Source organism: Pezoporus occidentalis, unplaced genomic scaffold, assembly GCF_034315485.1.
Source record: "Pezoporus occidentalis ecotype Australia unplaced genomic scaffold, CSIRO_AGI_Poc_V1 ctg280, whole genome shotgun sequence".
NCBI classification, from domain to species: domain Eukaryota; kingdom Metazoa; phylum Chordata; class Aves; order Psittaciformes; family Psittacidae; genus Pezoporus; species Pezoporus occidentalis.
In genome coordinates, this window is record NW_026914719.1 from 928,203 (window position 1) to 951,215 (window position 23,013).

The window sequence follows — 23,013 nt, forward strand, 5'->3', positions numbered from 1 at the left end:
CAACAATTCCCTGGGATTCAATGAACATACAAGTCAATGCTTCTAGAACCAAGCAGCATCACTGAGCCTGTATTCAGCCAGCACCCTATAGGTTTCATTTGGATGGCAAGCTGTGACTGATCACTGCTTTGACTTCCTTTCCAGTTGTGAGGTTGTGATATTTTGCATTACCGCCAGATATTTCAGATTAATCTGGGATAGCGTAAGGGTTTTATAGGCTCATGGAATCAAACAGGTTGGAAAAGCCCTTTCAGCTCATCCAGTCCAACCATTCCCAGCACTGCCCAGGCCACCCCTAACCCATGGCACTGAGGCCTCGTCTCCACGCTGTGTGAACACTTGCAGGGACGGTGCCTGCAGCCCTGCCCTGGGCAGCCTGTTCCAATGCCTGAGCATCCTCTGGGGCAGGAATTGTTCCTCAGCTCCATCTAAACCTGCCCTGGTGCAGCTTGAGGCCGTTTCCTCTTGTCCCATCCCTTGTTCCTTGGGAGCAGAGCCCAGCCCCTCCTGGCTCCATCCTCCTCTCAGGCACTTGTAGGCAGCCATCAGGTCCCCCCTGAGCCTTCTCTTCTCCAGCCTGAACCCCCCAGGTCCCTCACTATCCCAGCCACTGGCATTACCCTTAAATACTAAAACATAAAGAGAGTTGTTTCCCTATAGAAATACTCCTTTAAAGTGTCAAATGGGTTATTTCCAGCACCAAATTAAGTGGGCTATATTTAATAAAAAGCTACAGAACATTACAGAGGTATTAAGGAGCTAAAGCATTGCTGCAGGCAGGAAGGTTTCCCCACAGATAATGGGCTGGATTGAGAAGTTACACAACTACACAAGGGTGCTAAATGAGCAGAAAAAAATAGCCTTCAATCTGCAGTAGATGGGGAACATCGGTGCTACAAAGAGGTTAAGTTCTCACATGCTGCTTCACAGCTTCTCCAACTCCTGCAAGAATCCACAGGCAGCAAACACTTCAGAAGTTGTCTTTTTACACCTTAACCACTGCATCAGACACAGGGCACAGTTCAGTTGTACCAGGTAATATCTGTACCCACAATAGGAATCCTCAAATCACAAACTGATTGGATTGGAAGCTGGGACCTTAAAGCTCCTCCAGCTCCAACCCCTGCCACAGGCAGGGACCCCTTCCACTAGAGCAGCTTGCTCCAAGCCCCTGTGTCCAACCTGGCCTCGAACACTGCCAGGGATCTCTAGAGGGTCATTTTTGGAGCAACCAGGGTTTAAGATTTAAGAAGCATTTGAGGCACTGATTGTTTAAGAGGGGGGAGCGGGTACCATACATTATATGGCTCAAGCCTGCACTAAGCCTTCAGCTGAGATTGAAGCTGGAACGAAGCTTCCATTTTCACCTCATGAAACATTATAGTTCATCACTCTCCTACTGAACAAACGCGTGGCTTCATGTTTTCCAATCCAAAAGCTTAAACCCCCTCTCATTCTGCACCTCTCTAACCCATACTTGAGTTCAGTAGTGGGGTTTGCTATTAATAATGTGAGACCCAGTGACCAAAGCGACACGGGGATGAACAAGGGCCGACACACCACATCCTTACCCTGCTGCTCTTGCTCTACACGATTTATAGCACCTATCCCCATGTTCTAATCAATTCGTCCCCCTGTAAATAAAGCCTCTCTGCTCACCACCACCCTCCTTTCAACACAAGCTCTGTTACATTTTCACCTCTTTTGTCACCAAGGAATGACGAGCAGCGGGATGTGGATGCGGTGTCTGCAGCTCCCATCCCATCTGCTCCAACAAATGGGCTCCCTTCCAAATCTCCAGGTTTTAAGGAGGACACAAATGTCCCTGACCTCTCCAGACAAACACGTGCCACCTATTCCTTACCTTTAGTGAGAAAAACGGGGTCTCCCAAGTGCTTGGACCCTTCTCTTTCCTTCTGCAAAGGGGCAAATAACTCAGGAGCTCCTGTTTACAAAGCACCTTACCCCACAGATGGGCACCACCAGCCCTTCTTGCCAAAAACGTCTCTGCAGAGGCAAAGTACCTGTCTCTAGCCCTGATTAACTCTCACCTATCGAAACAGGTTGAGGAAACCAGTCCCTGTAATGAGAAACTCCTCCCAGCTGCCCTGCACAGTCCTACCATCAAGCTGGGAAGTGGGAGAAGACCCCTGGAGCCTTCATCCTTGCAAGGGAGCAGGCTCAGGATAACATCTGGTGCTCAGATAGCACTTCCCTCCTCTCATACCTTTTGCTGAGAAAGGAAGCACAGAAGAGATGCTCTAGTTCTCTTCACAGCTCAAAACTAAAGGCATTTATTTACTTGCAAAATACATGCGACACACACATTAGAGAAACAAACAGCGATGAGGATGGGAACATCTGCCCAGAGGAAGATTTTTCCATCCCACTGAAGCCATCTTGCAAATAACGCCATAAAGCCAGTTTTGCATAGTAAAGAGCATCACATGCTGTTGGGCTAAATGCAAAACTGCTGGGACACAAACAAGTTTAAAAGCTGTCATCTCTCAGGTTCACTTGGCAAATCCCCTTCGCGCCTGCTCCTTGACTGCAGAATACGGGGTAGAGAAAATGAGCAGCAATGGCTTAATATGATCATCAGCATGACAAATGCTTTGTTTGAATCAGGGAATCATAGAATGGTTTGTGTTGGAAGGGACCTTAAAGCTCCTCCAGCTCCAACCCCTGCCACGGGCAGGGACCCCTTCCATAGAGCAGCTTGCTCCAAGCCCCTGTGTCCAACCTGGCCTTGAACACTGCCAGGGATGGGGCAGCCACAGCTTCTCTGGGCACCCTGTGCCAGCGCCTCAGCACCCTCACAGGGAAGAGCTTCTGCCTAAGAGCTCAGCTCAGTCTCCCCTCTGGCAGGTTCAAGCCATTCCCCTTGGCCTGTCCCTACATCCCTTGTCCCAAGCCCCTCTCCAGGTTTCCTGCAGCCCCTTTAGGCACTAGAAGACTGTTACACTGCTGCGCCCTCCCAGTCCTCCTCCCTGCTCCTGAGAAAGCCCAAGCGCACAGGGCAGGATGCCCGTATGCTTCCCAACCCACATGTACCTCAAGCATCACCCCTGCACTTTGTATTGGAAGGAAATGCATAACAACCTCCTACAGATCTTTCCAAGACAGTAACTTGTAGAACTGATGACAGCCTCAGCACTCCACCTTGAATCACTCGGTGCAACATTTCCAGACCCCAAGCTCATTTTTTACTTCTCAGGCAGGCAGCCTGAGGAGAAACCAGGTTTGGAATCATCTGAACATAGATTTGTTGGTTTAAAACCCTAAAATTCATGCCAGCACCAACGTTACACCTGGGATTGTCTCATCCAAAGAACTCTGCTGCAAGGCTACCATCCTCCCTTGGAGTTACAGGGAGGGGAAGTGCTTTTCCACCCTTATTCAGGGATTTATTCCAAGGTATAATCCTGCGAGGCAGCTCTGGGAGCTAGAGCTGTAGCCAGAAAAGGAATAACACAAGAGCACTGGGACTCTGCTGCCATCTCAGCCCTGTCCTGGTCACCCTCCATCACCCAGCAGCTATTTGGGCAGCACTGATTTAGAGGCAGGCAACTGCACGGTCTTAATCTTCAACTGATTTCACATAAAGCTGTTAAATCTCAGCTGAGGTCTATCAAAGCTATGGAAGTTAGTGCAGCCAGAGGTCACATACAGGAGCATGCTGCCTAAGTCCCTAACTCACACTGGAGCTCTTCTACAGTCTTATATGGTCACCATACACCTCTGAGGGCCCTGGCTGTGCGCTGCAGGTTCCTCTCCTCCCTGGGTTTGAGGAAACCTGCTGTGGGTCAGTGAAAGTCAGGGTCCAGCTTTAGAACACAGACGGAGCCATCCCTCAGTAGACAAAATAACCCCTCTCCCGCCTCGTGCTCTCACAGCCAGCCTCTCTCCTTGATAACACCCCACTGGTATCCAAGGCCTGGGCTTCCCCCCCGCTCCTCTCTGATAAACCCAGGCACTAACGCAGAGCTGGTCCCAAAGTTTAACACGAAACAAGGGACAATCTTTATCTCGCCATAAAATCCCCTCCAAGGGCTGGGCTGGAATCCCTTCCGTCAGCACGCAGGAGCTCTGGATGTTGACTATCTCTGTGATGTTCAAATGACAGGAGCTTGGGGATGAGCTTGGAGAGCTGACCAGGAACCACGCAGCTGCTTCAAGGCCTGAGACCAGGGTAAGGGGCAAGAAGTTTAGGGACTAACCCATCACCTGGGATCTCGCATTGCTCTCAGCACCTCAGATGCTCTATGCACAAACCCACTGCAAGGCTTCTTGCCCACGGTGCTATTGGAGAAACAGCAGCTTTGTAGGAGGCTCCTCATGAAAACAACTCAGGTTTTAAAGGAGAACAAGAAGCTCTCTCACACCCGCAGCAGGTCTGGTTTTGGGTAGCGGAACACAACACACCCCAAACAAGGGGCTCCAGCTAGCAACGCTGCCGAGGTCCTTGCTTTGACCTTAAGCCATGGGAAGAAAGCAAAAAGCACTTGAAAATGGCTGGGTGAGGATATGACAACACGAGCTTCCAGCAGCAGGAAAGCAGGCTGCTCTTCCCTTACCCGCCCGGTGGCAGGCAGCGCGCATGGTTTCGGCTCTTTACTTGGCTCCTCCACACGCTGATAACAGCAACGTTTGGCTTCTTTCTTTCCCTGGTTTTGTTTCCCTCCCTGCCTGGACTCCATCCTGCAGCCGTGTCTGGGATGCAGAGGTTGTGAGGCTCCAGGTCAGCAAAGCCCGAGTGGAAAAGCTTCAGCCCCAGGGAGACGAAAGCCTCCGCCAGGAGGTGGGGAGTGGGGGTTTGGGGCTGGGTTTTAGCTACGGAAAAGCTTTTAAGCCTGCAGTGACCGCAGAGGAGATGGGAGCTCTTGCTCATGGCCACAGACAAGTTCAGAAGTAATTCATGGGTCAAAGTCTCCATCCCCGAAGCGAGCCAGACTTTGCCTCCTCATCCAGCACCGAGCTTTGCAAGGCTTTCCCCTGCAGATACTCCTCACGTGGGCACGACAGGGCAAGGACTGCACTCTGGCTCAGGAGAGCTGGCGCCCGTACAACACCCCAGTGACTAACATAATGCATCTCCATTGATCCCCAACCCCACAAGCCTTTGGTCAAGCAGCAAAGGGAGCTACGGCCACGCTGGCTGAGTTAAGGGTGGTCGCAGGGATGGGGTGCCCAGGACCAGCCTCAACCTGCTGCCGGGACACACGTCTGTGTGCAAGGAGAAAGAGCCAAGGCACTTGGTAAAGGGCATCTGACAGCTGGGAAGGCATCTCTGCTGCTGTGCCTTAGTGCAGGGGTAGCTGGGCTGCAGGTATGAGACATGAAGTCTTGTCTGCAGCCACCCAAGAGCAGCACAGAAACAAGAACATTCCCCTTCTCACTGTGCTGTCCCCACAAGCCTCAGTGACAGCAGCTCAGTGTTTGAAGAGCTCATCCTGCACCAAACCTCTGCTCAGGCTGGCAATGGTGCTGGGCTCTGAACTGAAGCCCCCCATGCTGGCAATGGTGCTGAGCTCTGAACTGAAGCCCCCCATGCTGGCAATGGTGCTGAGCTCTGAACTGAAGCCCCCCATGCTGGCAATGGTGCTGAGCTCTGAACTGAAGCCCCTCATGCTGGCAATGGTGCTGGGCTCTGAACTGAAGCCCCCCATGCTGGCAATGGTGCTGAGCTCTGAACTGAAGCCCCCCATGCTGGCAATGGTGCTGGGCTCTGAGCTAAAGCCCCCCATGCTGGCAGTGGTGCTGAGCTCTGAACTGAAGCCCCTCATGCTGGCAATGGTGCTGGGCTCTGAGCTAAAGCCCCCCATGCTGGCAATGGTGCTGAGCTCTGAACTGAAGCCCCTCATGCTGGCAATGGTGCTGGGCTCTGAGCTAAAGCCCCCCATGCTGGCAATGGTGCTGGGCTCCGAGCTGAAGCCCCCCATGCTGGCAATGGTGCTGGGCTCTGAGCTAAAGCCCCCCATGCTGGCAATGGTGCTGGGCTCCGAGCTGAAGCCCCCCATGCTGGCAATGGTGCTGAGCTCTGAAGCCCCCCATGCTGGCAATGGTGCTGAGCTCTGAAGCCCCCCATGCTGACAATGGTGCTGAGCTCTGAGCTAAAGCCCCCCAGGCTGGCAATGGTGCTGAGCTCTGAAGCCCCCCCATGCTGGCAATGGTGCTGAGCTCTGAGCTAAAGCCCCCCATGCTGGCAATGGTGCTGGGCTCTGAGCTAAAGCCCCCCATGCTGGCAATGGTGCTGAGCTCTGAAGCCCCCCCATGCTGGCAATGGTGCTGGGCTCTGAGCTGAAGCCCCCCATGCTGGCAATGGTGCTGAGCTCTGAGCTGAAGCCCCCCATGCTGGCAATGGTGCTGGGCTCTGAACTGAAGCCCCCCAGGCTGGCAATGGTGCTGGGCTCTGAACTGAAGCCCCCCATGCTGGCAATGGTGCTGGGCTCTGAGCTAAAGCCCCCCATGCTGGCAATGGTGCTGGGCTCTGAACTGAAGCCCCCCATGCTGGCAATGGTGCTGAGCTCTGAACTGAAGCCCCCCATGCTGGCAATGGTGCTGGGCTCTGAACTGAAGCCCCCCATGCTGGCAATGGTGCTGGGCTCTGAGCTGAAGCCCCCCATGCTGGCAATGGTGCTGGGCTCTGAACTGAAGCCCCCCATGCTGGCAATGGTGCTGGGCTCTGAACTGAAGCCCCCCATGCTGGCAATGGTGCTGGGCTCTGAGCTAAAGCTCCCCATGCTGGCAATGGTGCTGGGCTCTGAAGTGAAGCCCCCCATGCTGGCAATGGTGCTGGGCTCTGAGCTAAAGCCCCCCATGCTGGCAATGGTGCTGGGCTCTGCCTACACTGCAGGCACCAACCAAAACCAATCCCTTGGCCAAGCAGGCTGCACCACCACAACCCAAAGGCCAAGTTCTCTGCACTGAGAGCCAGAGCTTAACAACCACCCTCATGAGACCTCACTGGCTTCCTGTGGCCAGCAATCCCTCTGCACCCTGCGTGTCCTCAGGCGTACCTAAAATGATTTTACAGGCTTGGAACACAGCACTGCGCATGGAAGGAGACACAGGCTGCAAGATCCAAGACCTCGCTTGCTACCAATGGCAGCAATGACAGGGAAAAGAGCCAGCCTGGGGCGGGATGCTGGGTTCAGGAGTACGTGGTGCTGTAAGTCAACCTGCCCTATCACTGGAGCTGGGGACAGGAAATACTGAAGATAGCTAAAACTCGACAGACCCCTATTGAGATCCGATTGCAGAACTAGGTATGAAGGTCAAGGCAGGGAGATAGGCAGGCGAAACATCATAACCCACAATTAACCTATGGCTCATCGGCTCCTCTGTGCACCCATCCTGACCCTGGGAAAACACACACGAGCTCCAACACAACAGCACAGGCACAGGAGCTGAGCTGGGAGGTGGCACCTCCTCAACCCCCAGCAACACCGGTGCCTTTGGCACATCCCTACCTTGATCTTTCAACCATGTTCCATGAACACATCCCTGGAGGGGGATACAAAGGATGGGCAAAATACGGAGATCTTTGTGCCCCCATGTACATGTTCACTGCGCTTTCTAGGGGCACCTCAAGTCCACCAGGTCACGAGCAAATAGGACAAACACCAGCAGGCTCTTGTTAATCGGCCCTGGGTAACCCAGCACAGGAGCCCTTCAGCAGCTTACTCTGCCTTAAGAGTTTACTTCACCCAGTCCTCAAGGCAGCTATAATTACACTCGGGCACACAGCTACCAGACACTAACAGAAGGAGACACAACGGGAATCACAAAGCCACCAGCCCAAGATCCTTTCCACTCCTCTTCCTGGCCTTTCGGCAGGCGCCTCACACCAAAAACCAGGACACCATGCCGAGAGCGTATCCTCAAAGAGCATTTGCCGTTTCCTAGTAAACCAGCAGCACGAGGCGAACATAAGCTTGCTATTAGCAAAGAGCAGAATCTGGGCCATCTGATGTCTTAAACTTCCTTATTAATTCAGCTGGGGCTGGTAAAAGCACAACTCTAAAGCAACGTGTGAATTCGAATAACCGGCTCCCCGTCTAATCCACTTGCATCACTTTCTACCGCAGTGCAGTGAATTCAACGGCTCTCTTTATAAATTCACTTTCCCCAGAAGTCTCATTAGCCAAATTAATACGATGCATATAGAGCACTTAACCCTTCAAAGAGATCAGTTTTAACAAGAGCCTGGCTTTACCTGGCAGCTGACGCATCCCTCTGACCAATTCAGAAGGCAGAGAGGCAGAGCCAGCACACGAAAAACAACTCGCTGTTACAAAGCAACCACAGAGGAATCATCCCACACCACATCCCACGATACTTCCAAGTCTCCAGAATAAATACATAACGCAAAGGAGACAGGGAACAAGCTGCTGGTGAAACGCACAGTGAAATCCAAGTCAAAGCATACCCAAAAAGTGGCAGAGCGCCCAAACCCTGGAACACGTGCCCAAGCAACTAACCAGCCCACCAAAACCACCTCCCGCAGGTGGGATGCACGAACAGATCACTCATCTCTTGCTGGCATCAGCCACCCAGCTGAGTTAGAGGTTCAAACATGCCTGCTGTTATGTCCACCAAACCCAGACCTTTTGTACACCACTTCAAATTATAGCATAGTCAGAGGTCACGTTACAACAGAACAGGAAATACATTGCAAACATGTGAATTTAACTACAAACATCAACTTCTAGAAGAAAAGGCATGAGTCTCCCCTCCCCGCTCCCCTCATCACCAGCAACATCCACAATTGCTCCCATTTACAACCAACTATTTCATGTAAATGCTGATACCAGCACCCCATAAACACATCATCGCTTGGCTTTCCATATCAACACATACAAATGATGAACAGCATTCTGGGTTAAAGCGGTGTTAATTCAAGCAGTTTATCAAGCCAACATAAGAGCTCTAGCTTGCCAAGTGAAAACCTGGCCATTCACCCACACAGCTTCTTGCTCCGGGTAGGCAGAGAAACCCCCCATCCATCAAAGAACGCCCCAAGCAAACATAGGGGATACACTGAAGAGTTGGTTCCTTCATTCCCATCCCCAGAGAGGATGGAGCAGCACATTATCCAAAGCAAGTATGTTAGTAACAGTCAGTATACTGGAGAACCGAGAGGACAAAAAGGCGAACAACAAAACCATCTTCTTTTACATTACAATTCAGTTCAACCTCTTAAACCCCCTTACCTGTTTTAGGGATTTACACAGCTCTCTGCCCCAGGAACCTTGGAGAGCACAACCATGGCATCCTTTTGGTGAAAGGCACAGCCTAGCAATGGTCCCGCATGGCTGCAGGACAGCACTAGGTTCGTTATCCACAGGAGGTTAAAGTATGTCAAGGCAATCAAGGGCAAGCTTGCATTTCAAGGTGTCTTCATCTGCACGTCACATTAATTCTAACAGACAGCATAACCACGAGAGGTTTCTGAAGCCAACGATGCAGCAGTGTTAGCTTCCTCTTGATAGCTGCGGTTGTCAAACGTGCCCCGAAGTCTCCTGTAGCCAACACGGAGTTGTACTCCTGCACTGGAACAGCCATCCACACCTCAGGAGCCCCCAGTACCAGGAGAATGCAGCAACTACAGCACACAACATTGTCAGGCCGCCTCTTTTCTCCTCTCACCATCTGTACTACACAGGGAGGCGACTGCAAGCCAAAGCCGCAGCCGTACCTGGGGCGCGATCAGGGTGCATGCACATCCGAGGCGTGTGGAACCGTTTGCTTCAAAACCGGTCAAAATAAGGCACTGAGACACCAACGCAAAGGTTTTTAAATTACCGACTCTAGCTCTCAGGAACTCTTCATCCATTCAGCACTAAACCCATCACTGCATAACTGTTGAAGAGCCCCAGGAGACGGAGGAGCGCCTCGCGCGTGTCAGGAAAGGCTTTTATTTAACATCATTTAAACACTTTTTTAAGGACTCATTTCTCTTTTTCTTTTGGCAATTTTGGTGCAAAACGTTTTGGTTTTTTTAACGTGCAAGGCTTTTTTTTTTTTTTTCCTCTTCAAACTTAAAAACCAAAAAAACAACAACAAAAAAAAACAACCAAAAACAACCAAAAAAAGACAGAATCAAAACTAAAGCCAAACGTGGTGGGTGAACAAAAGAAATCACAAACTTAAAATTCAGCAACTCCAGCTCTTCGAACCAGCGAAGCCCCAGACTTGGCCACCGTTCTCAGATGCAGGGCGGTGCTTCCCTGCTTCTTGCATGCCAGCATCAGCACCGCTTCCCCGTCAAGGTGAGGAGTAAAGCAGCAAGTGCCCCCCTTTTTCACTGCCGCCAAAGGGGGGGGCCATGGCACGACAATCAACTAGATTCCTTCCGCTCGGGTACACGAGGCTGGTCAAGGCCAAAGCGTCGCTTCTCGCTCAAGACCCACAACTATGAGATCAAGCAGTGAGCAGCAGCAGCAGCACGGAACCCCTCCACTGCAAACAAAGGGGGTCACAACGTTTGTCGTCAATTCACTTCCAGGCAGAAAAACCAACTTTTCCTCAAAAGAAACAATTTATTTAGAATGAAACAAAATCAGCTCAACTGTGAGCGCATGTTTTGAGTGACAGCTACTTTTAAGCTGTGTGAGCCATAAAAAGGGTATTCCTTTACTTTTCCAGCAATCTTGTGTACACAGCACAAAGCAAAGAGGTCATTTTTTTTTCCACTTAAAACACGGGCATTGGCATCACAATAGCAGATACACAACTTTTTTTTTTTTTAAGCTGCCATTTTAGTAAAATGCACAAATACTAAACAGATAAGCTTTCTTCCATCGAGAGGCCCATGTAAATTCCACATAAGCCACAGCTTCTCTTCCCAAAGGTCCATTAGAGCTTGATATCCCATGCGGTTGTCTTCTGCAGTCCACCAGCTTTTGCTTTGCAGGAGGAAAGAAAATGTTATTTCAATACAAATGTATACAACAGATTTGCTTCTTTGCTTTTTTCCCCTCCCTACATTATACAGATGAATATAAAGAGCTATGAGGCCTTTCTGAATGTTCTACTTGGACTTCAAAAAGCACCAATACCACCCATGGGCACAAAACCTTGAAATGAAGTCACCTTCTAGGTATAGACACAGAACAAGTAGTGCAGGGCTCCTTTTTGCACCAAGGTTAAACTAGGCTTACAGTACTGATGATTATTCAACTTGCAGTAACAGTTAATGGGACACATGAAAATAATTAACCTGGAGAAAAACCAACGGAATTGGGGATAATTCAGTTGGCTTTCCTCAAAAGACCAATTCCTGAAGGCAACTTTGCAACAGAAATAGGAAATGTAGTGTTCCATGTTCCTTTTGTTCTCGTTTTGCTGTGGAATTCTAACAGCAGAAAGCTCCAATATGAAAGAAAAGGTTAAATCAAAGACACACCTAATAGATTTCAGAAGTGTTACTATTCAAGTACTATTTCTCAGCCATCATTTTCACACAATCAAAACTGCGGGAAGTTGAATATTCCATGAACCATTCTCCAAACCATACGGTCTGCTTTAAGCCTAATGCAAAACCTCAAGCCAGTCGTTCCGTTTATAACCCACTGGAATATCTGTCCTTTGGTGCTATCTGCAGAAAGTACTAAGGGGAGAGACAAAAGGGAAAGAACCCCAAAAGCTCTATTAGTCACACAGCAAGAACGTCTTCCACTTCAACAGGCACACAGCAGACTCCCCAGGAGCACTGCCCTCAACACTGGTTTGCTTAAAGCCAGGAACTGTGATTTCCCAAGCCATTTTTTCCCTGAGTCCTCAGAAGTTTTGAGCCTGTCTTCACAATTTTGAGTCCCTCCTCCCCATTAATACTTTAAGGCCTTTCACTTCAGTTACCATCAACCAGATGGCTCCTCAACCAATGCAAGAAATAGAGCACTCTCTTCTCCGCTCACCAGGCACCAAAACACTTCAATCCTTTTAACATCCTTGTTGATAAAATAAGAGAGAAGGCGAGGTTTGTGAGCCTGGCATGTAACACCCTTCTCTCTACGATGCTATTTGTAACCCAGAAGCCTGAGACCTCTGGAGTTGAGGGTAACATCAGCGTTCACGCCGCAGTCCCAGAGAACAGCAGACTGCACACGAGACGGGAGCAAACAAAGCCACTGGCCGGCAGCCAAGGAAGTTGCATAAAGTTTCCAATGCAAAATAAACCCGCCAGTAATAAAACCTTAAACAAAAGTCTGAGTCATTTGAGGTTCTTTCCCCAAAGCATAAAGCAAAAACTATGAAATGATTCAGGAAAAGGACATCCTTTTTCCACGCTAATTCAACAAACGCATGAAATAGCGGAACAGCAGCTGCACACAACGGTGGAAGAAACACTGAGCTCTCTGCTAAGAGCAACGTAAATGCTGAACACAGTGAGAGAGCTGAAGTCTGCTACATCTGTTTTGCTCTATACACAAGTGGTATTACACTTCTACTTCTGTTCAGCCCTGGCCAAGCCGACGTTTAGTGGACAGTTACTCCAATGGTGCACACTTCAGAGCCTAAGAGAAAAGCACAGCCAACCAAGCTGCACCAGCCTTGATGGCAGCACGTCAACTTCAGTGCTGGCGAAACAAAATGTTGCCAGTCAACTAAGTTTGGACACTTAAGAACCCTCAAAGGGTGTTAAAATCCTTGCTTACAAAACAGAGCAGCAACCACAAATCAACCAGATTTAAAGAAGCAGGTACTCCGCAAGGAACCAGAAAACCTGGAGTCAAATACAGCCTCGCCTGGTCCTTCTTACCCTCCAGCACAGCCCAATTTGGACTCATGAAAGGCCGTGGCAGGTACAACCACCACTATTTTACAAGGAAAAAGGGAAGTGCACCTAGGATGCTCTCTCCAAAAGGGTTCCCACACCGAGTTTGCTTTGACAAGCCATGTTGACCCCAAGTTTTACGGGTTTTAAAAGCAGGTGCCTGCTGCGTATCAGCATAACAAACACTGTCCTCAGCAAGTGTAAACGTTGAACACAAACAACATTAGTGCTTCTTTCATACTTTTTGATTTGGGGCAGGTTTGAATTCCCAGCAGTTCAAGTTTGTTGGCTTTAAAACTCCACGCTTGCAAGCGACTTGGGTCAGATGCAATGAGAAAACCCCCTCAGCACCTCGAGCGAGTTCGCAGCAGTGTTGGTAAGCCGCTGGCACACAACAGGCACCTGCTCGAATTAAAACAGACATTCTTTGCAACAAGTGGTAAGTAAGTTGTATCTTCCAAAACAAATCATTATGCGAGTTACCAGTGTCATTTGGATAGACTCTCATTGTTAATAGTAAGATGAACAGCTGAATTCTGAGACCGATTTACATTCACGCTGAAGGACAAACCAGAAATCCTGGAGTTTACCCTCAAACATTTAAGAGCATTAAATGAGGCTTTTGTGTTTCCATAGAAAAAGAAAAGTAGCTATAAAATCAAAATCTGGTTTCAAGATACGCTGCCACGTGCAAGTTCTCAGTCAGATAAAGGAAACTGAAGCCCACTTAAAGCAAAGCACCCTGTTACGAGTGGTTCAGTAAAGCTTAGCACAGAAATTCATCTTGTGACAGTGAATATCAAGCAAGTACGGTCACACTTCATGTTGTGCCCATAAAATACATTCAAGTTCCTCCTTCATCTGCTATTTGCACCATTCTGCATTTTGAACTCGATTCTCGAGGTGCAAGTTGAAACAGAAAACACAGGGTAGCAGCTACCCAAGGAATACATGAGAGGATGGACTGAGAAAAGCAGCATCACTTTTACACTGCCCAAGTCTCTGAAAACATGGCTAAGTGCAAGGCTACATTCTGGGTTCAAGTGCAAGATTACAATTTGGAGGCCTGTAAATAGATACAGTCAGATTTACGCTGCAGCTTGGAAGCCAGCTGCAACATCCCCTCAGTTGTTGAACAAAACAACAGGGATTTAGATCCCTTCTTCATGCCTGTATCAGCAGTGGCCAAGGCAGCTGAAGAAAAGTGCCCAATGAGTTGGGAAAAGCCTAAGGGAAAATGAACTAAGTTCTTTAGAAAACGATAAGCAAAGTTTCCTCCTAGAATCACAGGAATGAGAGCTCAAACCTCAGCATCTTGGAGTATTTTTAATACTTCTCCAAGATGCTAAACCCCATTTTCCTCCAGATGCTTATAAAATGCTAAAACCTCATGTAATGCCCACTGCACTGTACCTGAAAAGTCCCCAGCAGACAGCAGTTCCTTGCTATTAACAACGAGGTAAAATGTTAATGAGAACTTTCCTGTAATTAACTTATCACAGAATTAAAACCATCTCTGGAGAGAAGCACACTTGCTCAGAGTTTGCACTCTGGAACCAGACCGTGCTGTACCTGCAACTCTTTGAAAAGGGGGCAAAAAAAGGCAGTAAAACCCAAAAGCCCACGACAGAACTAAAGTTGTTTCTTAAAGCACCTCCTTGTTTCTTGCATATGAGAGGAAGCACAAGACATTCATGGTTTGTAACAAAGTCCTCCACTCTTTACCAACCATTGCCACTGCTACAAACCCAAAGTGCATTTATGGGATACAACAGAACTGAGGGCAATAGGAGGAATACACCTTGTTAAAAAAAGCATACTTTTAGTGCATGCATTTGGAGGGGCTGGATGAGATCCTCACACACCCAATAAAGAGGAATTCAATGCTCTGCAGTGTACCCGAGAGCAGGTGCTGCTCCCCTGGAGGACATCAACCCGGAGCCATGCAACTCAAAGGGAAAACCACTCAGGAGAGGGATTGCACGCGCCCCATGGGGCCGCTGGACCTGAGGCCACAATGGAATTTCAAGGACTCCAAAACAAAACCATGACACCAGTCTGTTAGTAAAGATGGGGGGGGGGGTTTCCCACTTCAACTGAGTGCTTTAAATCTGGTCTTTTGAGGTTTTGGAACTCTTGAGGATGAGCTTTTAAAATACATGAAATGAAAAAAGGACACGAATCGAGATTAAGAAGAGGTGAATTTGGGTCTCTCCACCCCCACTTCTCTCTTTTTCTTTTTTTTTCTCTCTTTTTTTTTTTTTTTGTAAATCAAAGCAGGCCGAACCTCCCTGCTGTCCCCACCGCCAGGGGATTCCCAAAGTACCCTATTCTTGCTATCAGCTATCCAACCTTTCTGGCTTCTAACTTTATAGAAACAAAACACATAGTAACAGAAAAACGGGCAGGGCAAAAAAAAAGTCACCTACAAATCAAGATCTAATTTAAAACAACAGCAGGGCTGGCTAAGGCTGTATCCCATAGCACCTGGCACACGCTGGAGGGGCCTGTGTGGAAGAAGAGGCAGGGTTGGGTACAGAGAACACGAGGGCCTTAGGATGCCCCACGGACAATGATCATGACCAGATAGTCGTCCTCTGATTTGGCCAGCGCCTTGGCCGTGGAGTCCAGGAATTGCTGGGAGAAATCGCAGGGTGGAAAAGCGTGCAGGACCCCGCTGTTCTCCTTGTCTTTGTTACCCCCCACAGGGAGGCTGATCACCCCAGCAGCCTGCTTTTGCTTTAGATAGGACACCAGATTCCTGAGTGGCCTCTGGGTGGAGGTGGTGGCAGCCTCGCTAGCTCCGGCTGCAGAGCGGCTGTCTGATGCGCCAGGCACAGCCAAAAGGATGGCGTAGCCGTTGGGACCCGCCACTTTGATGCGGCGATTGACCTCGTCCAGCTTGGGCTGGTCCAGGCGAAGACGTTGGGTGATCTTGAGCTGAGCCACTTTCCCACCAGTCGCTCCCTCCACGAGGAGGCTGCTGGCAACACCGAGGTCCCCCTGAAGCAGATGCATGTTGGACGGGAAGTTGCTGTTCTTCAGCAGGAGCATCCCCTGCCAAGCCAAGCACAGCTTAGGGGCTCCCCCGGCTTGCGCCACCCCGTCCTGCTGCTGTTTCTGAGGAGGAGGTTTGAGGCGGGAGCCTCCACCACCTCCTTCCATAGCACGTTCATCCTTTTTGGCTGGACTTTTGCACTCCTGCGCGGCGGCTGCCGCGGAAGCGCGATGTTTCCGCTCCCGTTCGGCGGAATTCTTGCGGTCGCGCTTTTCGTTCTGCCCCCGCTCCAGGCTGCCCCTGCGAGATTCCCGGACAGGAGAAGGCCGCTCCAAGAGGAGCAAGCGAGAGGAGGAGCGCTCGGGGTCGCTACTGTAACGCTCCCTCCCTCCAAGGAGCTCGGGGCTGCGGTCCGGAGGGGAGGTTGTGGTTAAACAGTGACGCTTACGGGAGGAAGAAGAGCGCTCGCTGTCTGGAGAGCGGTCCAAGTGCCGGCCTCCATCCTCCGCCAGTCTCCGTTTCCTAGGCTGATCCCTACTACTACTGCCCAACTCCCTCTCCCCTCGGTCCCGCTCCAAGGACCAACCATCCCGGCGGCGCTCCAGGCTTTCCAGTGGGTCATAGGCAGCTGCCCGATTACTCCTATCCCGTACAGGGGGTGGAGGGGCCACCCACTCTGTCTCGGGATAAAGGTCTCTGTCACGGTCTCTATAGAGTAACGGTGGCGTCCTGTCCCGGGCCCCCCGAAGAGGATCAGGTGGGGCTCCCCGGTGAGCCCCAAAAGCAGCCGCCTCCGCCACAAGCTCGTAATGAGCGGGAGGTGGCAAGGGCAGAGGCTGCAGGTAGGGCTGCTGGTACCGATGCTCGGTGTCGGCAAAGTCTACGCGGAGCCGGCGATCCGGCCCACCCAAAGGAAAACCACGCATGTGGGTGCACGCAGCCTGCGCCGCGTCCAGGCTCTCATACTGGATATAAGCCCAAGAATCACCTTTGCGGTAATCAATAGTGCGAATGGTGCCAAACCGATCAAACTCCCTGGCCAGGGCAGCAAGGGGCACCCAAGGCCCAAGGCCACCCACCCAGAGCCTGGTGGTCGGAGTGGCTTTACCATACCCAATCTTGATGGGGTTGCGGAGAAGCACCTTTCCTGACATGGCCAACTTGGCCCGGTGCGCCATGTCCAGGTTTTCAAACTTAAGAAACCCATAGGTGCTGGTCTGCCCGCGCCCCGGCCTTTTGATGTCCACCTCCGTGATGACCCCAAAGCGATCAAAAGCTCGGCGTAAATCGGACTCGCTCACGGTGATGTCCAGGTTGCCCAGGAACAAGGTGCGGTTGGCTCGCTGGTCGTCCTCGGGGCTGATCTCCTCCTCGCCAGCAGCTCCAGCACCACCTCCTCCGCCACGGAAGCCCCCGGCAGCCGCCACACCAGCCACCCGCTCCAGCCCATAGGCCGGCCGCACTCGTGCTTCATAGAAACCCCCGTAGTCCCTCTCCCTCTCCAGCTCCCTGGGCAGAGGGGGCGGAGGAGGCAAACGGCCCAGGGCGAGCTGCTGCAGCCGGTAGTCTCGATAACCCAGGGCCCCGCCGCTCCCCGCGGGGGACAGCGCCCGCTGCGTCGCCCCGGCCGGAGGGTGCCGCACGGCCGCTGCAGCCGCCGCCGCCGCCACCCCTACGGCTGCCGTGCCATAGGGAGACTCCTTCTCCAGCAGGGCCGGGGAGCGGCTGCCGCGGCGCCGGCTGCTCCCCGCGCCGCTCCCCACGTAGACGGCTTCGATTTTGAGCGGGCGGTCGTAGAGCACGAGGCGGCCGCGGGCGTGTTTGGCTGCGCGGGCGTCCTCGGGCCGGCGGAAGTTCACGAAGGCCACGCGCTCGTCGGCGGCGCCGGTGCCGGGCGGGAGGCGGCTGATTTTGACGCTCACGTCGCCGAAGCGCTTGAACTCGTGGAAGAGCCCGTCCTCCACCGCCTCGTCGCTCAGCGCCGAGCCCAGCTCGCTGATCTTCAGCGTCTTGTACTCGCCGCCGCCCGACTCGGAGGAGGAGGAGGACGGGGCCGCTGCCGGAGCGCGGGACTCACCCCCTCCGCCGCGGCTGCTGCTGCTGCGCGACGCCTCCGCCGCTTTCCCGCTGCCGTAGCCATGCCGGCTGCCCCCGCCGCCCGCCGCCGCCGTCCCGGCCTCGTACTCGCGGCTGCCGGCGCGCCCGGCCTTGTCCGCGTGCGGGGCCCGCCGGCTGCTCCCGCTGTTGCTGTCGTTGGAGGCCGCCGGTGCCGCCGCTTTGCCGCCGCTGCCGTTGGAGCCGCCGGAGCCGCTCGGTTTCTTGCTGCTCCGCTCGCCCCGCGCCGACGAGGAGGAGGACGCCGAGTCCTCGCCGCCGCCGCCCCGCGAACGCTTGGCTTTAGCCGGCGAGCGCTCCTTGCCCTTCATGGCGGCGGGCGGCGGGGCCCCGGCCCTGCTCCCGCCGGCGGCCTCACCGACTGACTGACCGCCGCGCTCACGCACCCGCCGCCATCTTGGAAGCCGCGGCCGCAGCGGGCCCCGCCCACCCCGCCACCCATTGGTCCCTCGGTCTCAGCCCGCCGTCCTCATTGGCCAACGAGAGCGAAGCCCCGCCCATCCCCTCGCTCCGCCCTCTCCGATTGGCTCAGCGCTCCCCGCCCCGCTGTCTGGGCAGTTAGAAAGGGCGCCCCGGCCGGCCTCTTTAAGGCGCGCTCATTGGCTATTGGGCCGAACTTATCTCCTCCTTCTGATTGGCTCTCTTACCTGTCTGTTGTTACAGCCGCGCTGCGGCCCCGCCCCGCCCTTCCCCATTGGCCCGCTCACTTAGAAGCGGGTTCCCGTCGTCCCTCTCAAACTCTCGCGAGCTTCTCTATCCCCGCCCCTCTCCTCATTGGTCAGCTCTCCGCTCCCCCTAGGCGGCTCTGGTTGGCTGAAACCCACGCCGCTCCCAAGTCCCGCCCTTCGCTTATCATTGGGCCAGAAAAATCTCCCCAGGCACTTCATTGGATGCGGTCAGTCGCTTGGGGATAGGCTAAAGCTGCTATCAGTCACGCTTGCTCTCACCCTGATTGGTCAGTGCTGGGAAGAGGGCGGTTCCCCGGCAGAGCTCGCTGTGTGGCGGGGGCGCCGGGCTCAGACGGCGCCGTGGTGCGGCGCGGAGCGGAGGGGTTATGGTGCTGTCCGCCTGTCCCCTCAGGCCGCGGAGCAAGCGCCACCGGAGCTGCTGCGGGAGCCGGGGGAGGAGGAGCAGGGCGCAGCCTCGATGGAGCTGCCTCTGTCCAAGCGCTCAGACCATTCGCAGCGATCCCCGTTATAACACAACATACGTTCCACTGATCCGTGCCCGGGCTCACTCGGGAGCTGCGGCTCCGGTGGAGGTGAGGGGTGGGAAAGGGCAGGTTTGGTTTCAGCCTTCTGAAAACACCCATAAATCATGAGCAATCCCCTCAAATTCATCAGTTCCCCCCTCCCCAAACCCCAGTGCCCCACCTCCAGGGCTGAGCTGCGGAGCTACCCCTGTGCTCTGCATCAGAACGCAGCGAAGATCACCCCTGTGAGGGTGCTGAGGCGCTGGCCCAGGGTGCCCGGAGAAGCTGTGGCTGCCCCATCCCTGGCAGTGTTCAAGGCCAGGTTGCACACAGGGGCTTGGAGCAAGCTGCTCTATGGAAGGGGTCCCTGCCCGTGGGACTAGATGAGCTTTATGGTCCCTTCCATCCCAAACCAAGCTGGGGTTCTGTTATCTGTGAACTCCAGCAGTACCTGAGGAGGAAAACACAGCCCTGCAGCCGCGCTGCAGCAGAACCTCATTTATCCAGCGATGCTCCAGCCCCCAGGAGCCCTGTTTTATAATCACAGCCTAAGTGGTTTGAAGTGCATGGAGCAGAAAGCACAATGTTCCCTTGCTATGCCTCGGAGAGAAATGTCCTCGCGCCTCTGTGTCACCCCATGGAAACAAGATCGCTCCCCAGGACCGGCTCAGTCCAACACAGGGAGAACTGAATCTGATTTGGTTTTAATAGCAGTCCATTAGGCTGCATTTCTGCCTGTCATATCATCTGCTGCTGACAGCGACGGCACAGAGGCTCCTGAAGCTGTGGGTGGCTTTTCAGTGGTGGGTAAATAGCTGGTGGCTAAATATAGAGCTGGGAGTGATAGAAATTGTGTTTGAAATCCATATTGAGCTTCTGAAAATGAGAGCCTCCTACGTAACAGCGCTGAGTTAACCCCATGGGTGTAACAGAGATGGACCCGCGATGACACGGGTGCTGTGGAGATGATTATCATCAGGTATATGGAAGGCAGAAACAATGAGGTGGATGTGGGTCAGAGAAGCTTATCATAGCCTTGGAATGGTTTGGGTTGGAAAGGGCCATAAGCTCATCCATGGGCAGGGGCACCTTCCACTAGAGCAAGAGCCTTATTTTGCCGTGTTTCAGCTTCATCTTTGAGGTTACATCCGATAAAACCTGGCAGAGCTCCAGTGCCTCGGGAGGAAATGCATCACTTGTAAAGAGCTACTGATAGAGACCAAGGTCCTCAAACCGCTTCCTTGTGGTGCCTGGGGTTGGTTGGGAGCAAAAGACAGGCATTGGAATTCCTCAGCTGATGAGTCACGGAGCAAAAGACACCTTGGGGGAGCGCTGGGGCACATCCCTGCAGGGACAATGTCCTGACAGGCACTTCATCTGATTCCAAGCCTCCCGACCCGCTCCTTCCAAGGGGAGGCTCTTCTCCTTCTGGCTTTTTCCACCTCTGCATCAGGCAGCATCGATGTGGATCTCTGCAGTGCCTTGGGTTGGGGGCACTCGCAGTTTGGAGCAGGCTGTGGCACTGGGAAAAGGCAACACAGCACCAGAGAGGGTCGTGCTTTGCCAGGCCATGAGAGAAGGCCTGGAGTAAGCAGGAATCTCCCCCCCCCCCAGGCCCAGGCTGGATAAAGAGCGCTCTGTCTGCACTTATATGTATGTGTATGAATAATTAAGGTGCCAGCTGGCCCTTGAGCCCCTGGCCTAGATATACACATCTAATTACATTTGGTGGCCATGGGAGTTGGGCACCCAGGTCCCTCTGCGGAGCTGGGCTCATCCGGGAGGATACTTGTGTTGTGTTGCAGAACCAAAGAAACCTGCTGGTTTCCTGCAAAAAAAGGATTCTCAGGGTGGTGGGGGGGTAACTGTGCATCTGCCTTGCAAATCCCCGCTGGAGATGAGGGAAGAGGGACTCTTCATCAGGGACTGCAGTGATAGGACAAGGGGTGATGGGTTCAGACTGAAACAGGGGAAGTTCAGGTTGGATCTTAGGCAGAAGCTCTTCCCTGTGAGGGCGCTGAGGCGCTGGCACAGGGTGCCCAGAGAAGCTGTGGCTGCCCCATCCCTGGCAGTGTTCAAGGGCAGGTTGGACACAGGGGCTTGGAGCAAGCTGCTCTATGGAAGGGGTCCCTGCCCGTGGCAGGGGTTGGAGCTGGAGGAGCTTTAAGGTCCCTTCCAATCCAAACCATTCTGCGATTCTATGATCGCAGAGGAACAGGTCAATGATGGAGGAGGAGAAGCTCCCTGGCAGGATCCCAAAGCCCATCAACACAGGCAGGTTTGAGAGCATCTCAGCTGGGGAGGGACTTGCTTGGTTGCAGCCCTGCATTCAGGCGAGCTGCCTTTCTTCCTGGAGCGGTGCTTGTCTCCCAGCTGCCCATTAGAGACGCTGGAATACATTAGCTTCACTCAGGCGAGGCCGCAAGAGCCCTCCCGGGACGGGAGCTGCCAGCCCAGACGTGAGCTCTCGCACACTCTGACCCGGAGGGGGAAGGCAAAAGCGCTTCTCCTGCTGACCCCCACAGCAGCGCAGCCCTCGCCTTTGCCACCAGGATCAAGAAACCCAACTGGAGAGCACCCACCCTGCGGGGTGAGGTTTGGCAGCCGACCAGGGGCAGCTCGAGGGGAGCCAGCACAGAGCAGATTCCTTCCTGCAGCCGGGAAAGCAGCATCCAGCACTCGCAGGCAGGGAGATGGGGTCATGTTCAAGCCTCTTCCCCCTCCCCTCTGTGCCTCTGCTGGTGTTAACCACTGCCTAAACCCGGCTCCCTTTGCTCTAAGGACTTTGGGGACGGCTTTTGCAGCGGTTCCCCGAGCAGGGTGATCCCTGCGCCCCATCGGCCTCCTGGAGCATCCTCACAAGGAGCAGCCCCAGGCCCCCCGGTGCTCCCCATCCTCCTGCCACGGGCATCGCAGCGCCACGTCCCGGGGCTCTCCTCGCTCCGTGCCCGTCCCGCTGCCGGCAGAGGGCAACTGCAGCTCAGGAATGGGCTCCGGCCCCACGCTGCGGCTTCCACCCGAGAGTCAGAGATGAACGGAGAGGCAAGAATAAACCCCCGAGGTACAGAGGGAAATGGCTCTGCTCAGCACACGGATGTTCCTACAGGATGTAGGCACCTGGTTCTGGATGCCCGTCCCTGGTCCCTCGTGGCAGGGCTCCTCCTGCAGGGATGCAGCCCGAGGGAGCCAAGCAGAGCCCTGCGGAGCTGTGTATATCCATGGGCTTCAGGTGGTTTGGCTCGCGTCACCTCCAGTCCATCTGCAAGCTGGTTCCTTTGCCTTCCAATCACTGCCTGTGCTCAGAGGAGCCCAGTTTTGCTTCCTACTGCACAAGGGAAGGGAGAAGCTGGGCAGGAGCTGGTGAGAGCCCAGTGCTCACACAGGGGACCAAGGAGATGGCACCTTGCACCTCTCTTCTGCCCCTGAAAGGATCTGAACCTTGTTTCCCACCATCCCACGTCTCCCTTTAGTCCTCAGGGTGGTGGTTGTCACATCTCGCAGCTCTTCCCTGTGCCGTGCTCCAGCAGCCGTGGGAGCAGAGAGTGTCCCACCGAGCAGCACAGCCTCTCCTGGCCCCTCAGGGCATCTTCACCTGCAGCCCTAGGGGAGCAGAGACCAAGTCTTCACAACACCTTCCCTCCCTCCCAGCTGCTTCCCAAGTGACAAAGGTGTTGTGCTGAAATGCGAGGAGCCCAGAAGGTGCCTGGAGGACTCACGTGCCGACCACAAAACGCCCTGGTTTTTCCCTAGTTACCCCCTTCCCACCTCACCATCCCTGCCATGCCCAGGCAGCTCAGCACTACTTTCTTTTCCCTGTCACCTGTGAGCAATTTCCCACCTCCTACCCAGCTCCAGTGCCTGTTTCCCCACACTGGGGTTTTCAGAGGGGGTTTTCTGTGGCAGGTAGACTGCGATGGACGATGCCCC

The 23,013-nt window shown here is 53.4% G+C and overlaps 1 protein-coding gene across 1 annotated transcript; it reads right to left on the reverse strand.

The window, feature by feature from the left end:
• Nucleotides 1–10,524: 10,524 nt before the first annotated feature.
• Nucleotides 10,525–18,317, reverse strand: RBM15 (RNA binding motif protein 15). The gene has a single exon (XM_062625677.1). It carries the CDS (start codon nt 18,203–18,205, stop codon nt 15,335–15,337), a length of 2,871 nt encoding a protein of 956 aa, XP_062481661.1. The 5' UTR covers nt 18,206–18,317; the 3' UTR covers nt 10,525–15,334.
• Nucleotides 18,318–23,013: the final 4,696 nt, after the last annotated feature.